At 40.5% G+C, this 17124-nt stretch overlaps 1 protein-coding gene across 1 annotated transcript; it reads right to left on the bottom strand.

The window, feature by feature from the left end:
• Positions 1-10150: 10150 nt before the first annotated feature.
• On the bottom strand, positions 10151-16476 carry LOC139729427 (uncharacterized). Its single transcript, XM_071640353.1, has 2 exons — positions 16337-16476; positions 10151-11436 (listed from the first exon to the last, which is right to left on the bottom strand). Exons 1-2 carry the CDS (start codon positions 16431-16433, stop codon positions 10151-10153), a joined length of 1383 nt encoding a protein of 460 aa, XP_071496454.1. The 5' UTR covers positions 16434-16476.
• Positions 16477-17124: the final 648 nt, after the last annotated feature.

Here is a 17124-nt window from a genome sequence, read left to right as displayed (position 1 = left end):
GGAAACGATGCTCCCCCTGCCTGCCTGCCTGTTGAATTCACAAATCCCTGCTCCTGGATTTTCCTACAACCCACCCAACGGCATCAATCCAACCCAATTATCCGTACAACAACCCGGCACGGTAGGTGTGTATGCGGCGCGGTGTATGAATGTGTGCCAGTGCAGCTAGCCGCGGCCACCGGCGCGGCCGGCTTGCCAGCTAGCCAGCATCTCTACCCCTACGGTTTTCTACGTGCACACAACACTGGACGGAATTAGCTTCATGTACGGGCGCCGTAAAATATACCATCAGAGAAACGATAGAATAATTAACATGATTTCACAAACAACTGTACATGGTGTTTACAGTCAAAATTATTTGTTTCTTCTTAAAAGTTAATTGACATTTAGTGGTGATGTAGATGATGTTTATAGCATCTAGCATTTTGTTGTATGGATAAAAACGACTGAAAAAAGACTGAAACTGACGCCGTTTCGTTGCCAACCTAGCCTGCATGCGTGTGGCGGCGCGGCGCCGGGATCGGGAATACGGTAACGGAGTCACCGAGCTGACGCTACGTACACTGTATACATGTACAAAGCCCTGCCGCTTTCTATTCGACGCGAAAGATAGAATTGTATGACGAAAGGTCTGCTTATGAAGAGCTAGAAAATTAGCTGCATCATGCATGTATTACTCATATTCATAATTTATGCAAATAAACACCACGCGTCAATGTGTAAATGCACCCCTTTGTTTTTGTTGCTGTTGTTGTTGTAGGTTATTTTGGGGGTTTTTTGTTTTTTGTTTTTGTTTTTTAATCAGTGCTTCTTCCCTAGAATTCTGGATATCAATGAATGACTGGTATATTATGGTATGCCTATATTCAACTAGGCTGTGCATTTCAGTACCGATAGGGTCCTACACATTGCAGTTCTGTTGCAGGGAGGTGGAAAGAGAAACTTCTCCTTGTAGGCTCTACCCTGGAGTAGGTCTGTAGACATGAACTCACCGATAGCTCTATAATAGTCAAAGCCATTTCTTGAACTCTTTGCAAGAGTCCCTTGTAAAGTTTGTGTAATAGATGTGACGATCCCATGAAGAGATATCAACTCATAATTTCTCACTTGGTATTAACACACACACACACACACGCACACACACACACACATGACAATTATACAGAATTGTAAATGTTTTTGGTTGATTTCATTTGGCAAATACAACTGAACCTCACTTCTTAAGAGTCATCTTTGCTTCCTACTACAAAAGTGGAAAAAAAAAGACTGATGCAAATAATGCAATAAAAATTAATTGTATTGTTGTCTTTTGTTTTTGTTTTGTTTTGTTTTGTTTTTGGGGGGTTTTTTGCTTTTGGGCTTAACATGGAAATAAAGTCAAGACTTGATGTAATCACTTCCAAAATATAAAATATCTTTTTTTTTTTTGGATAATGTGACTTGTTTCATGAAACACTGAATTTTAATATTCAATGTTTTTTTTTATACTTTACAGAATATAATGCAGAACTTGTGAAGCCACATAAATTGATGAAGTTCAAGAACAACCAGGAAAAGATGAAGCCAACTCAATACAAACAAGTCAAATTCACGCTCTATTTTATTGTGCACAGAAAAGTGTGAAGAGGTAATAATAATGACACATAAACTCTACTACAAAATATGTTTCTGTCCACACACCCCAGAAAACACAACCTGTATTTATCTTAAATCTTGTCCACAAACGACAAAAGATATGTTAAAGTAAAGGGGCAAATGTGTGTGATAACATTCAAATACATTTGTAAACAATTACTATGCACTCAGAAAAAAAAATGCAATTCTAAATAAGAGAAGCATTCATGCATTGACACTCATTATTCAGTAATAAATAAATATATTTCTACCACATTTCTATTTCGGACAAATTTACAACCTCTAGTTTGATAATACTTTCTTCATAACAAGGAAAGTAATAAAAAGAAATCAATCTTGCTCTCTCTCTCTCTCTCTCTCTCACTGGCTAAGATAATGTCTTCAACTCTTTTTAATAGACATCAAAACTGCAGACACACACCCAAAATCCAGCAGAACTTGACTGGAAAATGTCTCCACAAAATGATTGGCCATACACAATTTGATGAAGAGATTGGCAAAAATATGATTACTAAATAAACAAAAAGTACCTGTACTTGACAGGCATGAAATATGTTTACAAACATATGAGCAAACGCATACTTGTAAAGTGTGAACACCTTTCATATGCACCCTACAAGTTACAAAGTAGACCTCAAAAATATAATGTTAAGTTTTACTTGCATTGTAATTTCGAATTTGCAGAGTGCACAGTTCTGTTTCCTTATTAAAACCCATTGAGGAAGGTTGGTGTGGCTACGACAAGTATTTTCCATAGACATCTGCCCGAGTATACTCAGGACTCGTCCTCAAAGGGTTAACATCAGCATAATAATCATGAATAAAACAGCAGGGTGTTTGCTTGATTTTGCCTATGAACATGTTTCAAATATTGATATATCCTCCTTTTTCTCACTATACTCCTAAACTGCCCAAATGTGTACCAAAGTTCTACGTATCAAACTTGTAAGTAAAGTAGAATGGCAGACAAAGACAAAACAATAAGTGACAAATTGGCCCAAATTCACGAAGGTGGTAGAATTGAAACCATGGACAATTTGTATGGAGCGCCAAGTGTCGCATGGCCTATTCCATTACGAAACCAGTCATTTTGTTGCTGAAATGATCATTTTATCACAAAATGACATCATTTCATCGACCAAACGGTCATTTTGTCAACAAAATGACTGATTTCATAAGGAAATAGGCCATGCGACACTTGGCGCCCTATACAAATTGTCCATGGTTTAAACCATGGTTTCAATTGTACCACCTTTGTGAATTCGGGCCTATACATGTAAGTACAAGCTTGGAGGAAATGAAGGTTCTACATTGTGCAGTTTTGCTTTAACCATCATAGGGCGGTACATATGAAGAGTTTGTTCGCAAAATCTGATAAGTCCATATTTGCCAAATGGAGATATTTGTGATTAAAGGTCAAGAAAAATAAAGAGAATAATAAGAACATTTTTGCTTCTTTTGACCATAACTTCAAAAATGTACCTTTATATGTAGTGACCAATATATCATTTAAAAGGTATTATTTTGTACTTTATGACAGAGACCGTACTTCAAAATCTTCAAAAATGGACTTATTGATTTTTGCAAACAAACTATTCATATATAACTCCCCTAAACGACTGTTCAAGATGTTGTCATTCCTATTTCTGGAATTCTCATATGCTTGAATGCAATTCAGAATGATAAGTACACAGTGACTATGAAGTTGTTATGATCATTTCGTTGAGGTTGGATACAGTGATTCTGAATCAGAAAGCTAGACTTCAACTTCTTTTAATACAGGGATTGGATTCTGTAAGACTCAAGTTGTTTTTCACACACTACAAGCTACCAGCGCCTAAAATGAAATGAGTTAAGCGACATATTTTGTCAGGTCATCATATTTTGTGAATAAAGACTACCGGTATTATGGCAATTTGAGAGTGTTTAAATTGGCAACTGTGAACCACAACAAAAGAGTGAGATGTAAATATTACACCTTTTCACATAGGAAAATTAATCAATTTCACACCCTGGCGTCATTTCATATTTAGTACACAGGGAGATATTTTGGTGTGTTGTTACTTTACTGAAGATCAGAAAATTGTGAGATTTGTGAAAATATACACGGTAAATATATGACATCTAAAGCACTCCTAGACAGTATTCCACAGAGAAAGTAGAAGGAAGAAGCTCCCTGTTCAGCTGGCAAAGCATCACTGATAAGTTACGAGTAAAATCCAACTTTCTGATTCAGAACAGCACATTCTAAACACAACTGCATGGATGATGCAATGAGCAATATTTTCTACTCGTGTAGTACATTGTAATTGGCTATGTATCATCTGTTCTCATGTGGCCATGTACTGTATACGCCATGTACTTCGCGAGTCTAAATTTTCGCGAATCGGGAATTCCCTATGATTTTGCGAGTGGTTAAATTCGCGATTGTGGAGTCCTGTACTGAACGGAGAAGTGTAAACACGTACATCACATTCACATTGGGATCAGAATCAATATTTTCGCATGTCTTTAATTTCGCAAATAGCACCCGAGTCGCGAAATTCGCAAAAATAAAAACCTTGCAAAATATTTGGCGTATGTACAGTACTTCATTTCCACAAGGAAAATCAGTACTGCTAACCAACACAGCTCTTACACCAGCATGCTAAATAAATCACTTGCCTGCCTAGGATAATCAACTTTGTTTTCAGTCAAAGAAAAATAATTGGGAACTTGCCTGCTTTAGGTAGGAGGCTTACCAGGGCAAGTGAGACATTTATTTGTTCATTTATTCATTTGGTCCTACTCTGTTACTACACAGTGTATTTTGTGGTAATATAAATGTGAATACACAGTGTGAGTTTGTGAAAGCAAACATATCCTGCATTGATTGATGCAATTAATATCTATTGTCATGTAGCAACATTTGGTAACAACAACAGCAAAAATGACAGCATATCACACACATGAAATAAACTGTGCATGTACAATGTACAGAAGATACTGAGTAAAGTGAATCACAGAACGGGTCTACACAGCTGCAGAAGGAGTAAAAAAAAAACAACAAAAGTATGTGTATGTGTACAGTTCAATCTGTGCAAACATGGTTTCACCAGGGAGGTGGGAAGAGATTCCCACCTCCCTGGTTTGACAGAACTTAGGCTACACTGCTGTCTACATATCTGGGTCTTTCAGCAAACTACAGTATTAAGAGAAAGACCCTCATGCTTACAATCTTGTTAGCAACAACAGCCTATTAAAGGTGAAGAAAGCTGAAGCTTGGTGCATCACTACCAGGCAAGATCTGCGAATATTATTATTCATGAGTCGGCACAAAGCCCCCATGTAACTCGCATCCCCCTCCCCCTCATGAATAATTCAGTACCTCACTTTGACCAATGGATTTGCAAGATTTTGCCGATTTGCTGTCAGTGCCAAATGTACCACACATGGGTTTCTTCATGGCAACTTTACTGATGGGTAGTGATCTTTGCTACTTAATGCTGGTGACAAAATTCTGTAATACCCCCATTCCACAGAATTCTTTTTCTCAATCGGTCACCCATCGGAAGCAAAGTTTTTTGCTTCCGGCCACCCACTGAAGTGTATCTAGGATCGCAGTTTGATGAATCCGACTTGGTTGGTCGACTATCAAGTAAATGTCAGACATGTCACGCGTGATCCTCATCGGACGATCCTGCCTCGTCGGATCATCACCAAACACGTATGACACTGACCCGATAGCTGACCAACACAAGCCATATTCCTTGGACTGTGATCCAATACTGTAAAAGTGGTTTCTTTCGCGTACAGAAACTTTCGCGGTTTCCATTGGTGCCGACTTTTTCGCGTGTTTTTAAATTCGCGGTCGGTAATGATAGCGTTGTAACAATCGACGAGTTCAAAACATTTTCGTGTGATGTTAAATTCGTGGTTCAACCTCAAAGCGCGAAAATAAAACCACTGCGAAAGAAACCACTTTTACAGTACACTCTGGTGGGTGGCTGGAAGCGATAAACTTTACTTCCGATGAGTGACCGATGAGAGAAAATCTCTGCGGAGTGGGGATATAATTCAAAAGTGTAGTTTCAGATAAAGAAATTGGACAGGTCTCTAAAGATTCTCTTCTTGGCAGCTTGACTCTATCTTACTTACAACTACTACAACAAGGTGAACGTTGGCAAAGGCTGCAATCATAAAGCATACACAATACACACAAAGACAAGAAAACTACCTTTTCTCCGGGCACAAATGGAAAAATATAATAACACTGCTATATACTTCATCTCAGATCATTTCGTTATCAACACAGCATGAAGATGGCCTTGTTACAGGGTACGACGAGTATTTTTTACATGACAACCTGATCAAATTTATACTTAAACTTAAAACTGCTTTAATATCTCATTAAATTCCAGCAGGATGACTCTTTGATGCTTAGACTTATGTTGACCAAAGCCACGTGGCCACAGACTAAATTCATTTAAGGCAAAAGCCCAACACATGTGTTGCTCTACAATATAATGGCAAGAGTTGCTAAAAGCAAAGTGAAATTAGAAATATGAATGTCTCATGAATATGCCCCCCAAAGAAAAAAAAAACAAAAAAACAAAAAAAAACCCTGACAAACAAATGAAGAAAACATAGAGGAAAGAGGAAATACAATTTGTAGGTTGCATGAAACCAATAAATTCACATTTCCTCTTATTTGATCATTAGCTACAGCAATTGGTCAAATAAATACTAAGTAGGCCTACCAGTCAAATGCATCAAAACTGCAATACTTAGAAATCAAAGATGACAATATTTCACCTGCATATCGAGGAAATACTTTCTTTAAAGACAAACAATGCTTTTTTTTTCTATACAACAGACAAAGTTTTGAAGTCAAAACTACAACACAATGAACTTTTCATTCCTTCTCGTTCCTCTCCCACCTCCTCCTCTTACTACACTATGTACTCCGTCTTGTCCTTCTTTTTTCTTCTCTTTACAGAATAGCCTCATTGATCTACTCATTGATCTAAGTGCAGGACTACAACTGTATCTCGTTGCCGGCTGACAATTGCTGCTAGAGCAGGAAAATATTCGCTATGTTGCTATCTACGAAAAGACTAGATTCTCTTGAAGAATCTTGAAGAGATCATAAATATCAATGATCACAAAGTGCAACAGAATGCCAAAATATTAATTGAATACAATGCATGATAGAAGATTTAAAGATCAATGTACTCGTATATGTAACTTCTGCATATCTTGGGTTCAATAACTTTTGACTTGCCTCTGTGTACTACATTGTTTATGCTGTCAAAGCTAAACATGAGTTTTCCAAACACCATGTAGTCGATGAACAAAGGGTCTAGGCAAGATTTACCAGCTCAAGGATAGACTTGAGTATGTACTTAGGGCAGATATCTGGGAAGTGCGTGTTACATGTACATACGAAAATTAGCCTGTCCCCATGGAGAGGTTGCTCTGTGATGACAACTGATTTGTGGTTTGCTTTTTAGCAAACATTGTGGATTCAAAACAATTGACACTAGATACTGCGGAAAAAATATACATGTACGTGTACCTACATGGATTTAAAAAAATAGAAATAAAAAATACAGTATGAATTGTGTGATGATGATACAGTCTTAAAAACTCAAATTGAATGACAGCAAGCAATTCACACCCGAGACTCACATGTCATTATACAAAGACAGGATGCTATTAAAAACAAAATCATGGTCTAAAGGCTTACTGCTGACTGGGCCAAACTACCAGAAGAGACAAGAAATTTGAAGGCTACATATATGTCACCCGACAATAAAATGATGAACAAATCACACATCTGGGGGGCGTTTCATCAACGAGTTCGTCGGAGTTTTCACCGACAAATTTGCTATCAGCCAATCAGACCAAGGATTTCATTAGCTTTTAACAGTTGTCAGTGTAAATCCTTGCGTCTGATTGGCTGATAGCAAATTTGTCGGTGAAAACTCCGACGAACTCGTTGATGAAACGCCCCCCAGAATTCCTCTAGAAATGAGAATCTCGATTATGACATACCCTGATAGATTCACAACACTAGGTAGAGAAAAAAAAAAGCAAGGAAAGAGTAAATTCTATCCAATTTGAAGGGTCTGTCCAAAAGTGCCACTGCATCTGATTTTCTCTTGATCCTGACATTGCCACCTGTGGGAACTACACCAAACTTTGGGCATCACTTCAACATGGCATTCTGACCAATACACAAATTTATAAAATCTCAGCATTAAAGGTGCATGGTCCCGGTGTTTTAGTCAAATGCGTACGCGGGCACACGGCGCAAGTTTCCTATAGAGACCTACGCTATCGACTCCTCTTTAGCGCTTACGCTTTGGCCCACTTCCCCCAAGTCCGAAGAAGTCCGATCCACTGTAATCAGTGGTCCGATCACATTTCGGCTCATGATTCGGCTGAGGGGGATGACAGCTTCAGCAAACTTCTTTTGTGATGTCAAAATAAGAAGCACATATGCACGCACCCTGGCATTACTACAGACTGCGTGATGCGCAAAGAAGACAACGAAGGCAACGTTACGTAGCAAAACCTACACACTTTACTCTTGATGACAGCTCAACTTTGGTAATCTTTGTATCAATGCTAACGGTGATCGGCAGTATCATCAACAGCGCCCTCTACACTACCGGGACTATGCACCTTTAACAAAGTGACACCATCCTTGATACACTGGCAATGTTTTAACATGTTTAATTAGTGGCCATGATTGCAAAAAAAAACAAAAGCAAAAACAAAACAAAACTCCTCTTCCTTACACAAGAAAATACGATCTACAAGACAGGCATCATGCTTTCCACAACGCGATGAAAATAACTTCTACAACTTTATTTCTGGATTTTACTGGTAATAATACAGTAGTTGAAGCAAATCCTTTTTTTTTTCTCTCTCTCTCTCATCTACATGGTAAATCAAGAATTAGTCCTATAATGCCAATAATATCTGTAGCTCTCATGAGCTTGTAGGGGGGGGGGGGGAGAACAAAGAAAGGGTGCATGCTGATTTCTAGTCTGTACGTTTAAATGCTGCTTTCACACTGGATGAAAAACTCTCCAAAATCTTTCAAATCTATTTTCATATAATACACATGCATAATTTCTCAAGAGCTAAATCTAGGTCACTTTCACTGCAATTGAAATACAAAGAGAAAATAAATTTTAAAAAAAAGCTGAATAAAACTGATTCAGGACCAATATTACACAACCATTTTTATGCAGTTTGTGTGATGTCCACACAAACTTTATGGTACACAAGATGAAGGAAATGTGAAGTTTATGGACATACAGAGAAATAGGAGGAAAATTCTGAGCCACAGCTAGATAAAATCGGTACTTTCTGCATCCATCATACTAGAGTATGCCAGCTTGGGAAGTTAGACCCCGTTTACAGTGCGAGGCTCGGCCGTGGCTCGGCCGCGGCCGAGCCCACCTTCATTTCAGTGTAAACGCGCAAAAGGCCAAATGCGAGGCCAAAATTGGCCTCGTATTTGGCCTCGCTCTGGAGGTGGTCTCGGCCGCCCGGCCTTTTCTTGGTGTAACCGCAAACTGGGCCAAATGCGCGGCCAATTTTAGTCTGGCTTCCAAACCCTCTGCCTGTATCTTTCGCTATTCAGGATATTAACCCCCTCAACCTCGAAAACTAGTATAGTTTAAGGTGGTTTTGTCCTGCAAAGGATTTTTTCCTTCGGTAAAGGCCTTTGCCCGAACAGCTTCGTCGCCACGGAATTCATTTGGCAAAGGGTCTGAAAACCAGGCAATACCAAATTGCGTTTGTTTACAAGCAGAGCGCCACTACAACAAAATATTGAAAGGTTTGAATCAAAAGCGCGGGCGAGCCCGGCAGTGTAAACGGACAAAATTGCAGGGCCTGGCCTCGCAATTGAGGCTGGACTCGGCCACGGCTCAGCCGCGGCTCGGCCCAGCCCCGCACTGTAAACATGGGCCTAACAGCCCACCTTTCAATAGCTTCTCCCATTCTCATCATGATTCCATTATTATGCAAAAGATGACTGGCATTAGAATGGAATTTGTGGGCACAATTTACCAACGGGTGCAACATGAGGATAGTTCTTTTTACGGACTCCTCACAAAAGTTCCCAGCTTTTACCGTCATAATGTCAGTGGCACAGATTCTTCATAATGATAAATCTATTAAAGTTGAATACAATTCCAGAGTCAATAAATGTAAGATCACTTCAGGAATATCATAATTTCCATGGTTCCAGTACATGGCATACATCAGCATGTAGCCTCAATGTTTTGCTTTGTTTTGATACTTAAATAGCTCAACATTTTTTAAGACCTCCTCATATGACTTCGCAAAAAGAAGGCTACTAAATTCAGTGACTGTGGTAACTTCATGGCAGTGCAACTGTCACATCTAGAGACTTATCCTCACAAGAACATGCATTTTGTCACTTTAGTGTATCAAAAGACAGCTTCCTGAGTATGTGTGGGTATACCACGTAGATGGTGAGTGAGCTATATTTTCACACTTCATGGACACGCCGACGGGTTTGACGTTGCCGAGTTTGTGTTGTCGAGCGGACATTGACTGATGACTCCAAGTGGGTGGGGCTTATAGGTTCTTGGGAAGTACCGCTAACGGCACTGCCCATGGCAGTTCCTGCCTGCTGCTCACTGCTCTGAGCAGCAGAAGCCTGGACTCTGGGTGGGGCCTGTGGGGCAGGGAAACGGGGCCGCCCCACGGAGCGTGTCTCCGGAGCGGAATGTGTACGTTGATGGAGCACAGGAAGGCTAGGGCTGGCACTTGGGTCATATGGAGGCGGGTCCGCAGAGGTACCTGGACTGTCCCTCCCTGACTGGGAGTCGGGGTTCGTTGGAGACTCATTGGCAGGTCTCCTTCGAGGGCGAGATGGCATGGTGTACACAGGGGGGCTAGTGTTCGCCGGAGACGAGGTGTTATAGCTGTATGAGGCAGGAGACTGGTCTGTCGTTTGGTGTGGGGAGGAATTTCTCATTACCTCGTAAACAGTCTCATCAGAAATAGAGTTGCCAAGATTGATGTTGGGGTTAGAGGAACTTTCTGGACTATCAGTGCCCTTTTTGCCACTATCCCCAGATGACAGAGTCTCATTTTCTGGCTTCACAGTCTTTGACTGGAGTGCTCTGCTATTGGTGAGGGGCGGAGCAGCTCCTCCAACTGCGCCACCACTATCCTTCTCCTCCTCCGCCCCGTCCACTTGCCTGGCAACCGAGTTCTCCTCTCGCTTTACCTTAATCTTCAATCCTGCTATGCCCTTCTTTGGGGCACTCACCAAGTCACGCTTAATCCTCCGCCGACGGGACGGATCCGACCGTCGGTACTGCAGCATGCTGTCGAGGTCTATCACGTAAACGTAGCCTGCAATGAGCAGCTCAAAAGTCCTCTTGTTGGCACGGTAACTGTCCTCCAGCTCTGCCTTGGTCCTCTCCTCGTACTCCCACCAGCCGTTGCGCCCCTCGTAGAACCAAGTGTAGGACTCCTCGCTCTCCTTTGCAACCGCTGTCCGAGCCTCCTCCGCCTCCTCCTCAGCCCTCTCCTCCTCCTGAAGATACAAGAGCTTGGGACTGGAGAAGAAGTCCTGGGGGATCTCCTGCCTACAGAGGGCACACCGACGGTACTGGGTGGAGGCGCCCTTCATACAGAGGAAGCAGAACACATGATGGCAAGGCAGCTCAACGGGATGGATACAGGACTGAAGGCAGACCGCACAGTCCGGGATGGATGGGGCCACGCAGCTGGGAGGTGCTGGGTCTGATTTACTCATGGTGTCTGCAAGGAGGAGAAGCAAACAATACAAAAGAAAATTACAAATCACTTCAATAGTCATAAAGGCAATTATGCACTCAGCAGGACGACACATCAATTAAAGAAATGTGCCCCTTTCAACTGATGATCTTTAATTTATTAGTTTTAATGGTGATTTAGTAGTTAAAAGAAATGCGTAAATTTGCTTAAATGTAACATAGCTAACCACATACTTGCTCATAAACTCATTCACATGAGGAGAACAAAAAGTGAATCAATAAGGCATACACAATTTGATTTCATTCATTAATTTCTGCAGTCATTGATCATCTCTCAAAGAGTAAAGAGAGAAGGGGAAGAGTAGACATAAAATGTATGAATTTTGAAGGTTTTCCGAGGGTCTGGGGCAATTACTTCCTGGGCAATTACCCCAGACCCTTTCCCTGGCCTTAATCCTAATCCTAATCCTGAACCTACTGTAATCCTAACCCTAACCCAAACTCCTAATCCTAAAACTAACCCTAATCTTTACTCTAACCTTACCACTAACCAGTATTTAGCTGGGGGTAATTGCCCTCTGGGGTACAGTAATTGCCCGGACATGATTTTCCACATTATGTACCATGTACATTGTACATAAGCAGCTGGACAGCTACGCGTACACTGTAGGTGTTAATTCCATAGACTTAGCATGAGATCAACGTCCTTCCTGTTCTTGTACAATGTACGTTTGTACGTGTAGTTGACATAATGGGGAAGTCATCTCCCCTTTCAGATTTCCTTGTAACTGTACTAGAACAAATCCTATGCCAGCAACTGTGCAAGCTGTAGTCTACACATGAACTACTGGTACACACCATGTACAATGTACATGGAGCTTTTACTTGAGACTGGAAGTTGCTGAATAACAAGGTACCAAGATACACTTGTGCATATACCCAGTAGATAATGATTACAGTATGTACATGCTGTGTGGTGAAGGGAGAGCCAAAGACTTACTGTACACATGTTCATTGTATTCAGTGCTTGTACACTTGATACTGTGTTTGCAAGTACACGTCAAAGTGTATGAGTCATATCCTGCCAGTGCATAATGAAGGACAAAATGGGACACTGTTATTGATTTCAGACATTTGAAATTTGTAGAATGAATAGACTATAAAGGAATAATCTACGCAAAACAGGACCAGAGTTAAAATGTGGCTCCAGATACAGTTTTTGTAAAACTGCAACCAGCCCAAAGACAAAGCATTAAATTTGGGCTGCGGATCAGTGGATGTACAAACTGTATTATAATGTAAGCATTTCGTGTTTGGTATGTGGTGGTACTGGACATGAAATTTAACTTTATAGAGATTTGAATTATATACAATTTGAATACGTACATTAACTTTACAGAATAATGTGGTACCTTCAACAATCCCTTAAGTACTGTAAAAGTTGATAATTCCTTGATTCGGTCAAAACGAAGGGACTGTAGTATGACAACTATCCACTTGCAGGATTTGGAACCATGCACTGGTTGTTTATCCTTTACATCCAGTACCTACACGTCGGCAGAAACTCAGTGCAGTGTGAAGGCCCTCTAGCTGTATGGTATTACTTTCGAGCAAAGAAGCAAGCTCGGCTGAGTGTGATAGCACAAAGAGCCCCTCGCTCTGGGCTGGGAGTGATTAACTAGACCCAATTCGCTCATCACCATACAGTGAGAGGGTCTTGTCAAAAAGGCTATTAGTGCATTGTGACTCCTTAACTGCCCCACCGATCATGAACAAATAATTTATATTATGAATATTCATGAAGTACAGTACATGCACAGTACAACAAAAAGTTGTTTGAAAAATGAACGGCAGCAGAAGGAAAAATGTCTTTTCAAGACTATGGGAATGGTACAGAAATGAGCAAGTTCTACGGCAGGTACACATTAGATTTTGTTTTAATGTTTTTACTGTACAATGCATATGAAATGATTTAATATACTGTAAAAGTGGAAATTTTCGCGGTGTTCTAATTTTCGCGCATTTCGCGCAACCAGAAACGAGCGCGAAAATAAAAGCACGCGAATATTTTTGCTTGCCATATGTGCCTGTGCGTGATGTCTTGATTCCGCGGAATTAAAAACACGCGAAACTCTTCCGACCCGGCCAAGCGCGAAAAATTAGTCACGCGAAAATATCCACTTTTACAGTATGCCAGCCTCTTATAAACATAGGGCACTATAGAGGACTTGTGTCAAAGAATTTATGATTTGTTTTGTTTTGTTTTGTTTTTTCTGTCTCTCTCTCTCATCATACGAAGACAACATGCTGTTCAGAGTGCTACCACAGTACAACTGCATAATGGAGCACCTCAGAGTTAATGTGAATCATGCAAATGTTCAAAATTTATGCATACAGTGCACTCACGTTACAACGAACACGGTTATAACGAAGTAAATCTTCTGGTCCCAAAATTATTAACATTAAAGTCTATGGTACAAAATTTGCTTATAACGAACACTGTTATAACGAAATTTCTGTTATAATGAAGTCTTTTCTGAGCGCCACAGACAAAGAAAAACAAAAGAAATGTGCTCTGTTATATAACGAAATGTGAATTGCTTTCGAAAATATGTAGCGGAACAAGCATTTATAGAGTCTCTGCATGGGTGAACGCTTCACACCACTGTATGTTCGCTCCTTGTGTTACGCACAGTTTCTGAGGGGAACTTGTGTTTATTATTGTAATACAGTTATCCCATCAAATTTCACATAGCTTTCCAGTGTATGATGAGTATTCAGCAAACATATATATATATATATATATATATATATGTGGTTCCTTGTTTTCGTTATATACATGTACGTATTTGTTCGGTTATAACAAAATTTCGTTATAACGAAAGAAAAGTGCCGGTACCGAGCATTTCGTTATAACGGGAGTGCACTGTATTGCTGAAATAGTATAGAATTGTACATAGTACACTTTACTGTAGGGCATATGTCTACATAGATTTACAAATTTCAATTTATATGAATCTACAGTTCTTGACTTAGACTTCAAGATTTCATTCAGAATTTTAATGATGTCCAATCTTTCTTTTCTGTAACGTTAGTGTTAGAGATCATGGCACAGGGTAACACCCCCAGTATTCGGTCACTTAAGCTTTTTTGCAATATTTTTCAAACTAAAATAATAGAGTATGCATACAATCTGTACATCATATCCACAGCAATGCATGTGAAATAATACTATATATCCATTTCTAAAATCTCAATTTTCATTTTGTTAAATATCACACAGAATTTCACAAAATCCCAAAATATATCACCTTGAAAATTCGGTCACACGATATGCGCGTTCAAAGTCAATGCATGTTCAAGGCAGCTGAAGAATGCGCCGCGCACTACCTTGTTGGCGCAAAATTGCATCGGCGACGTTGCGGCGCCCGTTGGTGACCGAATACTGGGAAATAGGCATTTGCATTCAACCCTTGTACATTGAGACACTGTATCGACACATACGGAAATTTTGTTTTCCTTTTGCGCTTTTGAGGATACCATCACACTCCAAGCTTGCGATAAGTCCCGCGAGAGAACGGCGTATTTCTCAATAATATTAGGGCTTTACCCTGTACTCTTATAACTGAGCTCAATCCGCATGCGCTTTTGGAAAGTAGCGCCGATTCCACACTTTTGACGGTAAAATTTGGGATTTTGGATGGATATATGGTGGGGGCTATGAAAGAGAGTTTCCTGTTGTGAATAAGTGTGCAAGTATGTGAATTGATGTGATTTGTGTGTGTTGTGACAGTTGAACTTACTGGCTGGTGACAAGTGATAAGTGACCGAATACTGGTAGCTGACAATATACTGGTAGTGGTACCCTTTATACCCTACAGTCGAGCAGTCTCTAAATGACACTAACACCGTAATACAGTGTAGGCGTACACGCATTCGTATTGGAGATGGGAGTAGTTACATGTATCTAGTGAGCAAACAGTGAATCTGTAATTAATTGTGCAATCTACACGTGTATGTAGGCATTCAACAAAAGAAAAGCAAGCCGCCCATAATTAGACCATATTCCAAACGCTATCCAATATTCGACCACTGTAACGTTAGTCCACAGTTGCGCTGCACCGGCTACACGTACAATTGTAGAAACCTATGCATTTGGCAGTTTGCACGGTCTAATTTTGGCATGGGAGCTCATGTCAAACCCGTCCTTGGCTTGGTGCAGGTTTTTTATGGCAATGGATATTCTAGTTATTTCTACATAGAACCAATAATTTCAATTCTTTATTGTCAACAACTAAACCTATGCCATGGTTCGCAATGTGCTATGAACTGATGAATGAATGCCATGGCATCTTGACTGTTCAGTTGATATTGTTCATTGAGGAGCTGAAGAAACATGACCGAAAAAAAAAAAAAATGCATTTCTCATTCTCTGTAAAATTAAACCAATTTGTGTAAGAATAAAATTCAACTCAAAAGTACAGTGCATGCGTGCATGGCATGGGCCATGGCCCTAACCCCCCTGCCCTGGCCTGGATTGCCATTAGTCGAGGATCTCTCGCAACTACAAATAAGTAGTAAAGTTTAGACCTAGTCGAAAGTAACGGTTAGTTCTAGACTAAACATTAGTAGAGCGAGACATATTATCACAACATATGTCGCCTAACAAGCTATAGACTACAGGGTAGTTTATAAGAGTTCTATTCCCTTTCTGGCTTTGGTTCATGTATGATGACTGTAGTTAGTGGTACATCCGCATACATAGCCAGACTCCATCCACGTACAGTAATGAGTACACGCAAGCTGAGCTGAGGCCGTTCGTGCCGCTGTTGTCAGCAAGCAGCAGCCCGCCCCCGCCCGGTTGACATGGTAGTGGAATTGCCTCATTCTGTGACCGCGGTGGTTCACTCCACTTACTTACGTACCTGTCTTACTTTCAACTTTTGCACCCTTTTTGCTGGAAACCGTACCAGATTCTCCTCTCTCTGGCTCACGAGATACCGGGATTGACCCCTCGGACATTTTCGGAGAACAGCAGTCTAGATGTTTGAGCCTTTGAGCATGATATCTTTGACTGTTCCCACAGTACGGAAGGTGCTTTCGGCGTATGTCTGTACTGCTGCTGATGTGTGGTATTGAATAATCATCAAGTAAAATGTGGTTGTGTTGTTGTTGTTTTTTCTGCGCCGAATGTTGACGCCATCTACGTGCGGGTTTCTACAGCTTTCAAAATACACTGCACCTGTATTCTGGTCGGAAGTCCACTGACTAACGTCAGTGGTTTTTGTTTTTTCACTGATCTACATAGGGGATAGTGATCAGTGTGTTTGTCTTGGTGTTACTTTTTCAGTCGGGATCCCCCAACCCTAGCCTAGTGAAACGTTCCTCCCACTTGATTTTTTTTTTCCCCAGCTGGAGTTGCTCATCTTCCGAACAATCCGGCTCTCATCCGTGCGTCGAGCAGATTTCTCATTCTGAAGAGACCGATTATTACCTCTCATGTGAGAGCTGCTCCAGAACATTTTGATTCCTCTTCTGACATATTGATAAATTTAAAGAAAAAAAAAAGAAGTCGTCGAGAACAGAAAAAACAGAAACAAACAAGTTAGCAAACTAAACGTAGCAAGACAAACAAAAGCAAATATAAGATAAAGTTTACAGGGGGATTTTGATCGTGTATACCTACATAATATTAGTGCCCCTCTACGTCGCG

Source organism: Diadema antillarum, unplaced genomic scaffold (genome assembly GCF_040938485.1).
Source record: "Diadema antillarum isolate AM-2024a unplaced genomic scaffold, OU_Dant_1.0 seq00000239_RagTag, whole genome shotgun sequence".
NCBI classification, from domain to species: Eukaryota; Metazoa; Echinodermata; class Echinoidea; order Diadematoida; family Diadematidae; genus Diadema; species Diadema antillarum.
Note: the sequence above shows the minus strand (reverse complement) of the source record. Positions and strands in the feature narration are given on the sequence as shown.

Bases quoted from the DNA above. Each gene is read 5' to 3' on its own strand.
- LOC139729427 (XM_071640353.1), bottom strand. From the start codon at position 16,433: ATGTCCGAGGGGTCAATCCCGGTATCTCGTGAGCCAGAGAGAGGAGAA. The intron at 11,437-16,336 runs GTACGTAAGTAA...TCCTCCTTGCAG, and splicing joins AAAAGTTGAAAGTAAGACAG to ACACCATGAGTAAATCAGAC.